Source organism: Sapajus apella, unplaced genomic scaffold (assembly GCF_009761245.1).
Source record: "Sapajus apella isolate SASKATOON/1434 unplaced genomic scaffold, GSC_monkey_1.0 scaffold63, whole genome shotgun sequence".
NCBI classification, from domain to species: domain Eukaryota; kingdom Metazoa; phylum Chordata; class Mammalia; order Primates; family Cebidae; genus Sapajus; species Sapajus apella.
Genome location: NW_022437003.1, coordinates 312,930 through 322,614, shown reverse-complemented (window position 1 = coordinate 322,614; position 9,685 = coordinate 312,930). Strand labels below are relative to the sequence as shown.

Genomic DNA, 9,685 nt, shown 5'->3' with positions numbered 1-9,685 from the left:
CTGGGTGACAAAGGAAGACTCCTCCTCAAAAAAAAAAAAAAAAAAAAGACTCAGCATAGCTGTTTTAAGAGGATTTCCCTTGTCTCTTATCAGACACTGAAGATAGATTCCAATGTAGAGGGCTAAATCACTTTAGTGTTCAATTTCAATTTTTGTCTATTGATATCCCAGGAATTCACTGAAGAATTGAGATTCCTGCCCTATTCGTTTAAGACAGCCGAAGCCCTTGCTCAGCAGGCTTGAGTGTTTCTCGTCATAAAGTCTTCTAGTCGATTTCTTTCTTTTCCTTTCATTTTTGCTAAAGCCAACATCAAAAATCTAATCAGGCCACACTCTGTGAATACACAGCCCTTAGAAACACCTTGAAGCTTGATCCTTGCCCATTTTTCTCTTTAACAAACTAAACTTTAAAAGCTCACTCTCATTCATACTTGACTTGAGTTTTCAGAGACAAAGAGACCACAGGCTAACCAACACCTTTGCTGTTTTTGCCAATTTACCATCCCGGGTTAAGAGAATCCTAAAAGCCATGCACCACTGCTAAGCTTGATTCACATCTTTTCTGAGGGCCTATTCCAGGAAATCCGCTTATTTTGTTGCTATTTATTGGTTACAATATAGTCTGTTGCAAGCAACAGACATTAACTCAGGTTGGTGTGACCAAAATGTGAGAATTATAAGGAAACAAACATGTCACAGAGCCTAGTACAGAAATGCAGCCATGTTTAAGGAAGGGCAATCAAAAGACTTTCTCTCAATCCTACTCTTCAACTTCCCTCTGCAGACCTCTGTTCTCAGCTTCTCTGTACACCAAGAGATATGGAAGAATCTCCACAGTTGCTAGGTTAACATATTACAGTTCCAGCTCCAAAGGAAGATTCAGACTTGACTGTCTTGGTCCTAATTCTGGAACCGAGGAGAGGATCTGACTGGCCAGTTTGAGCTGGGTAAACACTTCCTAGTCCAACTTGCTCTGGCTAGTAAAACAGGGGAGCCAGAGACAAATCACTGTGGGTGAGTAGACAATTCCCCAATGGCAAGACAGAGAAAGGAACTTAATGAAAATATCCTATCACATCTTGTAAGCAAGGGTAGCTGAAAAGGCCAAAGGGAAAATACAGTCTCCACTATTAACAGTCAATTTCACAGGTTGTACATAGCTGGGAGAATTTTATACATTCAGTACATATTTATTGGGAGCTTACTAGGTGTCAAATGCTGTGTCAGACTGGGAAATTAACAATGTATAAAACAGATACTTCTTACTAGACGTGCAGTCTAGTAGGAGACATAAAATAATGAACAGCAAATATAATATGGATTAAGTTATTATAACAGGGGTCATGCAGGATGCTATAAGAGTACCCAAAAGAGGAACCTGACCCAGACTTGGGACATCAGGAAACGCTTCCTGGAGATAAATCATGTTTCAGCTTGGGCCTTTAAGATAAATATTAGCAAGGAAGGAAAGAGTAAAAAATTCCAGGCACAGGTAATAAAGATCTTTATGAAGGTTCAAAGACAGGAGAAAATGACCCGTTGGCAAAAACTAAAACTTTTATATGCCTAGAACCTCGAAAGACAGGTTCCAAGTTGTGGAGCCAAATAGTAGAGGGCCTTGTAAGGCAACTAGACTTTTTTTTTTTCTTTTTTTTTTTTAATTGCATTTTAGGTTTTGGGGTACATTTGAAGAACATGCAAGACAGTTGCATAGGTACACACACGGCAGTGTGATTTGCTGCCTTCCTCCCCTTGACCTATATCTGGCATTTCTCCCATGCTCTCTCTCCCCACCTCCCCACCCTCCAGCATCTAGACTTTTTAAGAGCAGTCGTGCAGGAACTGGGGAGGGGCAATGAAGTAACAGGAGTGGGTGTGCATTAAAAACAACAGCAGCAGCAAAAACTATTATTCCGGCTGGCCAGCCTAGAGTCCAGAGCAAGCAAACAACACAGGAAGCCTGGAGACTTCCAATCTACCATTCTTCGTTAGAAAATTTTGCCTTCGTTCAGTTGTTTCGACCTCTCGCTTACCTATGTCCTATCATTTGGGTCAAAAATTACATTTTCAGTTTTTCCTCCCTGGACTCCAAATAATGTTCGAAGTGATCATCTGGGGGAGCAAAGAGCTCGATCCGCTGCTGGGGCGCATCTCCGCGCAGCAGCAGCGGCAGCAGCAACGCCGGGCGCTCAGCCTCAGCGTCTCCCTCCCAGCTCCAGGGCAGGTCCCAGGACGCGCAGCGCATCCTGGTGTCAAACTGCCCCCGTCCGGACAGGCTCCCGCTGCCCTCGGCACTTACTAGATCTTGGGCTCAGCGGTGGTTTCAGGACAGCGTTCCAAGGCGCTCTCCTCCACCGGAGGCTCGAAGTAGGAGTTCAGCGCCCTCTGAAAAACAAAGGCACCGGGATGAGGTTAGTGCGCTCCGCCGACCCAGTCAGCGGAGTAGGACGCGAGGCCCCCAAAAGCTTACTTCCATCTCCCAGTCGTTCTCGGCCAGGTAGCACTGAGCCACAGCGGAATCGCAGTTCGCGACCGAGGCAAACTCCAAACACAGAAGTCGCCGCTTCTTCACCGCTGGCTCGCCCTCTTCCCCCGCCGCCTCCGCCCCGCCCTCCAGGCAGCTCCCGAGCTCCATCGTTTTACCGCTTCCGCACCGCCCCTTTAAGCGGAACAGGCGCCCCCACACCAGGCTCTGCGCAGGCGCCCGCGCCCCGGCGCGCTCGCATCAATTGCCCGGCGGGGAAACTTGCTCCGCTCTTTGAGAATAATTGGTGCAGCTGCGCCACAAGCGAACCGCCGAGGCGGTGGGGACGAAACGCGCGTGCGCGCTCCTCACTAGGGGGCGGACGACAGTGGCAGGCGGCGCGCGTGACGCCCGGCCTCTTGCGCGGCTATCGGGGGAGGAGGGGGTAGCCTCTTCGCCCTCGGTGTCCTTCTTCCATTAACTTCTGGGCTTTACGGCTCTTCCAAAGTTTGTTCTTGCGCAGAGCCCGAAAACCATCCGCGATGAACGGCGTGACCCAGAATCTGCGGGAGGTGCTGAAGGCCTTGGCCAAGTCCCGCTGTTTTGATAGAGTTTTGGAAAAGGTATGGGAAAGGTTTTTTGGGAAAGGTTTGGGAGGCGAAGACTCGGGTTCTAATGAAGGGAAAGAAAGCACCGTGCTTGGTGCTGTTGTGAGCTTGGAATAATTATCTCTCGTTAGGTTCTGTCCTAGTACGCGTGTAAATTCATCTTAGTATTAATGATTGCTACTTAAAGGAGCTCCTAAGTATGCTGGGTCGAACGCATACGTTCTCTATCTAAACGTAGATAAGTGTGATGATGACTCGTGGAGACAGAATTCCTCAGTTCTAGAGCTGGAAGGGACTTTGGAGTTGGATACTTCCACAGACAAGCGTCTGCATTCCTCCAGATAAGGGTTAAGAGAAACCTCTACATTTAAGGCGCATTATTAATTTTCTAGGCTCTAAAGGATTAGAAGATAAATAATTTCAATAAGGTACAAAAGCCAAGTGCTTGGTAGAGTGATGAATGAAGGGAGAAGTTGTTCCTCCTATTGGCTTGGGAAATTTCTCAAATGCATGCAACTCCTGAAGAAGTAGGTTAGCCTATAGGGGAAGACCGAGTCCTTTTGAAACCAGCACTCACAAAGCCTGGAGGTGTTTTAAGAGATTCCTTCTGGGAAGCAGCGAAGTGCCACAGAGCTAGGCAGAATCGTCACTGCCTCTTTCGTTTGAGCTAGGCCAGAGTCAATAGTTTTAAGTGTCCTTGTGTAGAGAGTTTTGATTGCAAATTGTCTTAAGTTCTTGGCGTTTTAAACAAAGATTTGGACAAAGCACCCAGCAAATAAGCAAAGAATGAAGCAATGAAAGAACAAAAGCAAGGATTTATTTGTTTGTTTGTTTACTTATTTGAGTCAGAGTTTCGCTCTTGTGGCACAGGCTGGAGTGCAGTGGCGCGATCTCGGCTCACTGCAACCTCCGCCTCCCGGATTCAAGCGATTCTACTGGCTCAGCCAAGTAACCGGGATTATAGGCAGGCGCCACCACATCTGGCTAATTTTGTATTTTTGGTAGAGAGGAGGTTTCATCTGATAGTCTTGCTGATCTCAAATTGCTGACCTCAGGTAATCCACCTGCCTCAGCCTCCTGAAGTGCTGGGATTACAGGCGTGAGCCACTGTACCGGCCAAAAGCAGAGATTTATTGAAAATGCAAGTACACTGCAGCCTGGGCGCGATGGCTCACCACTGTGATCCCAGCACTTTGGGAGGCCGAGGTGGGCGGATCGGGAGGTCAGCAATTCGAGACCAGCCTGGCCAACATGGTGAAACGCCGTCTACTAAAAATACAAAACTTAGCCGGGTTTGGTGGTGCTATCTAAAATCCCAGCTACTCGGGAGGTTGAGGCAGGAGAATTGCTTGAACCCGGGAGGCTGAGGTTGCAATGAGCTGAGATCACGCCACTGCACTCCAGCCTGGGCAACAAATCAAGACTCCGTCTGGGGGGTGGTGCGGGAGTGGCGGGGTGGCGGGGTTGCGGGGTGGGAGGGCGGTGGAGGAAAGAAAGTACACTCCAGTGTGGGAGCAGGGCGAGTAGCGGCTCAAGAGCCCTAATACCACGTAAAGGCTTCCCATTAGCCACTTGGTAGTCACATCGTGTAAATGAAGTGGTGACCTGCAATTGGTTGTAGAAAGCAACCCTCAGAGGCTAAAGTGAAGTTACAAAGTTGGACTTCCGTGCAAACAAAGACTTGACCTGCAGTCAGAGGCTGAAGTGAAGTTACATAGTTACACTCGTTAGGTCTGATTGGTTGCAAAAAGCATAATTTTTTTAATAAGGGCTAACCACTCATTAGCATAATTTTGCTTTTTACAACCAATCAGAGGTACTTTAAGTTTCCCATCTGCCACGCAGAAAAGGTGGGGGTTTGCAAAGGGAATTGGTGTGGAAAGTTAGGGTTCTCCTTTCAATTTAGTTCTAGCAGGTCGCAGTGAAGCCCCTGGGTTCCCTGCCTCCAGACCCTATTCTCCTGCCTCACTTGTAAAAAAATCGTGTTCTATAAGAAGCATTTATAAAGAAACCTTGTGAACCCCGAAAATTTGAGGCAGGTCTCAGTTCATTTACAAAGTTTATTTTGCCAAGGTTGAGGTCGTGCACAGTGACACAGTCTCAAGATGTTCTAGCAACATGTGCCCAAGGTGGTCAGAGCACAGCTTGGTTTTATACATTTTAGGGAGATATGAGACATCAATCAGTGTATGTGAAATGAACACTGGTTTGGTCCGAAAAGGCAGGACAACTTGAAGCAGGAAGGGGCTTCCAGGTCACAGGTAGGTGGGAGACAAATGACGGCATTCTTTTGAGTTTCTGATTCACCTTTCCAAAGGAGGCAGTCAGATACACTTACCTCAGTGAGCAGAGGGATGACTTTGAATAGAACGGGAAGCAGGTTTCCCATAAGCAGTTCTAAGCTTGAATTTAGTGATTTGGGGGCTTAAGGTATTTTCCTTTACATTTGCCCCCTTTTTAAAAATCCTTTGGATAATGCATTTTAGAAGAAAAATGAGCCTTTGGTCCCAGATTTCATCTGATCACTCATGGCTAGGATAGTTTATTCCTAGACAGGTAGGTCCTGTGTTATTAGGAAAGCTAATTTTTAGAAGGCTGGGAAGTCTCATGTCCTATGAAGAGAAAATAAGGGGAGGAAAGGAGAAAAACAAAAAAACAATCCTGGAAAATCTATATAGGCCACGTTATTTTGAAGCCCATATATTAGTTGGCTGGTATGAAAGTGGCTTATGTATGTAAATAGGTTGCTCTTATTTTCTTCTGAAGTTTAAGTTGTCTAGCTTCAGTTTGCAGGGCTTTATGAAAGAACAGCTAAGTTTTCTATGATTTCAAATTAGGAAAAATGGAGAAGAATGAAGAAAAAATTGAAAATATTATTTGGGAGACTTGTAGCCAAGAAAAATTAGAATTCGGCCCAAACTGTAGAAAATGATAAAAATTGAAAAACATTAAGCAAGACTAGAAGCTAACAATAGGTGGACTATAGCTTTTGAAACATAATTTTTCTCTCTCTTTTTACTAAAGACAAATCATGATAGGACTGATTCGCTTTATTTTACTTGGCCAGATTATTTGTATAAAGTGCAGCAAGAATAATTATTTCTCACACAGTCTTTTTAAAATTGGCTTTAATGGACCTTTATTCCATAGAAGGAATTAATCTCAGATAAGACTTTAAAGCCAAGCCCAGCCATTGATTTGTACCATGAAGTACCTGTGAGTTTGGTGAATGTCCTCTCCTCTTGGTGTTCCGTGATAAACCAGGGGCTCCTGGACCTGTCAGAAAATGTTATTCTTTATTTACCATGGGTCAGAAACCCTGTACAGGGACTATGTAAAGTATGAGGCCAGTTTTCCCAAGGGCTCTTGTTGGCTCCATATGTCAACTTTGATTTCATAAAGGAAAGCAAACTGTTCCAGTCAAAGCCTTGGTAAAATAATCAGTTTCTCCAGTTGTGTCCTTTTACAAATGAAAGCAGATTCTTATTACACTTACGCAAATAACTGTATTGCCACAAGTTAAGAATACTTACAAATAGTTTCCAAATTCTGGAGAAATCAGGTAGAAAGAAACAAATATGCTCTAGATAATCATAAGAATATACTTTTTTTTTTTTTTAAACAGTCTCACTCTGTCACCCAGGCTGGAGTGCAGTGGCATGATACTTGGCCCACTGCAACCTCCACCTCCTAGGTTCAAGTGATTCTCCTGCTCAACCTCCTGAGTCACTGTGACTATGGGCACATGCAACCACACCTGGCTAATTTTTTGTATATTTAGTAGAGATGGGATTTTACTCTGTTAGCCAGGATGGTCTCAATCTCCTGACATTGTGATCTGCCTGTCTCAGCCTCTCAAAGTGCTTGGATTACAGCTGGGATTACAGGCATGAGCCATTGTGCCTGGCCTTTTTTTTTTTTTTTTTTTTTGAGATGGAGTTTTGCTCATTGCCCAAGCTGGAGTGCAATGGCACACCATCTCGGTGCACTGCAGCCTCTACCTCATGGGTTCAAACTATTCTTCTGCCTCAGCCTCCTGAGTAGCTTGGACTACAGGCACACACGACCACACCTGGCTGATTTTTTTTTTTTTAGAGATGGGGTGTGACTGTGTTGGTCGGGCCGGGCTCGAACTCCTGACCTCAGGAGATCCACCTGCCTCAGCTTTCTGAAGCACTGGGATTACAGGCATGAGCCACCATGCCTGGCTTGGAGTATACTAAACTGTTAAAAGCTGTCAATAGCTAAAAAGAAAAGTTTCAAGACTGAAAAACAAAGCAAAAGATCAACAACGTTTTAGGCAAAAAGTCAAAAAGATTAGTTCAGTATGTGTAGCTAATTCCTGTTCTACTTGCTATTCGTGAACATTTTAGCTCTCCATGAGTCCTGAAAGTTTTTCTTCTATTCTCATGTAATAATTTCCAAAGTTATTGGAGACCAGCATTTAAAAGGACCTCTTAGAGTTTTATAGCTGATTATAAAACCACTTTCTAAAGAGGACCAAGACAACACAACATTTGTCCGTTGTCATGCTGCATTCCGGAAGTTGCATTGAATTTCAGGGCGGCCATAGTCAAAGACACAATTGACAAGGAAATTTGTTACTTCTTCTCTGTAGCACACAGTAATTTTAAGGTAACAATTATGATTATTACTGATAACGTACACTAAGTTATATCAGAATTACAGGAGTTTCCCATAATTTTGGAACACATACCAATAACATATGTATACAAATATACATCTCAAAGAAAACCAAACACTGTCTCTTATTTGACAATGCTTCCTATGTTTTTGTGCCATATAAGCCAAATTATGCTATTTTTTGGACGTTAGGGAACCTAATATCTTAAAGGACTAATTAGGTCAGAAAAAGACATAATTTATAATTTGATGTTGGAAAGTTTGTCAGATATAGAATATTTAAAACATCTGAGATCACAAAATAGGATCACATTTCATTGTAAAATAAATCATTCATTTAGCCAAAGTAATAACTCAAGGATTCCAAAAAAAAGTGAAAACCTTCATTCTTTGAGAGAGGAGACTTAACTTTCCAAACAACAAGCCCTAATAAAAACAGCATGAAGTAAATTAAATTTGCTTTTCAAAATTTTATAAACAATCTATAAAATTTTAAACTTGACCATAAGATATAACTTCCTACCAGGCACGGTGGCTCATGCCTGTAATACCAGCACTTTGGGAGGCCAAGCCAGGTGGATCATGAGGTCAGGAGATCAAGACCATCCTGGCCAACATAGTGAAACCCTGTCTCTACTAAAAATACAAAAATTACCTGCACATGGTGATGCACATCTGTAGTCCCAGCTACTTGGGAGGCTGAGGCAGGAGAACTGCTTGAACTCAGGAGGTGGAGGTTGCAGTGAGCCAAGATTACACCACTGCAATTTAGCCTGGAGACAGAGCGAGACTCCATCTCAAAAAAAAAAAAAAAGAAAAAAAAGATAGAACTTCCATAAGCCTTTATAACCTTTATTAAGGAATTGGCTAATGTGTCAAGAAAACCTTGTTAATCTTATGCAGGGGCTTATATGCTGGTCTTGCATCATTGTGCCTTTGATATGAATGGTTAATTTATAGAGAAGCTGAACTTATTTTCTTTCAAACTTGTCCCTTACAGTGTCACACACCCACCTCTTTTGATAGTCCCTGGACTTGAGGAGTTGAATAGCTTTAATTTCTGGCCCTGTGTCTCCGGAATGCAGTTTATTTTGATTAGCATCTTCAGAAGGGGCCTGAAGATGAGGCTTTCATTGCTGTCAGTGTTTAAGATTTAGCAGGACTTGATGTCCTTTTTACACCCAGGAGTCAAAGCCCTGTAAGTCAATGTCACAAGGACTTTTAAAGCACATGCAGGAAGATACACAGATGTAATCATGTTAATTAAAAAAATTTTTTTTTAATCTCAGTTTTTTCCTAAGCAAACCAAACTTAATAATAGTGGCATAGGAATTATTTCAACAAAATTGAAAATCTGTTAGGTCAGTTACCAAAAGGCAAAAGAAAAGACCTTCTGCAATGCACAGAATATTATGTTAGAAGAAAACATTTCTTTTAGACTTTAAGAAAACGTGCCTTTTTAAAGGAGAGAGACAACTGAAAAAAATGGCAAGTTGCAATAAAAGTTGAACTTTCAGCTTCAAAAAACATATTAAACTCATATATATATATATATATATATATTTTTTTTTTTTTTTTTTTTTTGAGACAGTGTCTTACTCTGTTACCCTGGCTGGAGTGCAGTGGCATAATCTGAGCTTACGGCAGCCTCTGCCTCCTGGGTTCAAGCAATTCTTGTGCTTCAGCCTCCCAAGTAGCAGGGACTACAGGAGCATACCACCACACCTGGATAATTTTTGTATTTTTATTAGAGACAAGGTGTCACCACGTTGGCTAGGCTGGTTTAGAACTCCTGACTTCAAGTGATCCACCTGCCTTGATGTCCCAAAGTGCTGGGATTACAGGCATGAACCACCATTCCCAGCCAAAGTCTATTATAATTTAAGAATAGGTCAACCCCTTAAGAAAATTTTATTTTTTTGGCCGGGCGCGTTGGCTCAAGCCTGTAATCCCAGCACTTTGGGAGGCC

General features: G+C 43.2%; 2 protein-coding genes across 2 annotated transcripts in view; one reads left to right on the top strand and one right to left on the bottom strand.

Moving 5' to 3' along the window:
• The window catches only part of TDP2 (tyrosyl-DNA phosphodiesterase 2), an 18,252-nt gene extending 15,407 nt beyond the window's left edge, over positions 1 to 2,845 (bottom strand). Inside the window, exons 1-2 of the mRNA XM_032247605.1 lie at positions 2,471 to 2,845; positions 2,300 to 2,385 (exon numbers count right to left, since the gene is read on the bottom strand). Coding sequence (XP_032103496.1) covers positions 2,300 to 2,385; positions 2,471 to 2,635 — 251 coding nt within the window. The 5' untranslated portion in view covers positions 2,636 to 2,845. The remainder of the gene's footprint in view (positions 1 to 2,299; positions 2,386 to 2,470) is intronic.
• ACOT13 (acyl-CoA thioesterase 13) overlaps positions 2,819 to 9,685 on the top strand; it is a 32,560-nt gene continuing 25,693 nt past the window's right edge. Inside the window, exon 1 of the mRNA XM_032247614.1 lies at positions 2,819 to 3,087. Coding sequence (XP_032103505.1) covers positions 3,007 to 3,087 — 81 coding nt within the window. The 5' untranslated portion in view covers positions 2,819 to 3,006. The remainder of the gene's footprint in view (positions 3,088 to 9,685) is intronic.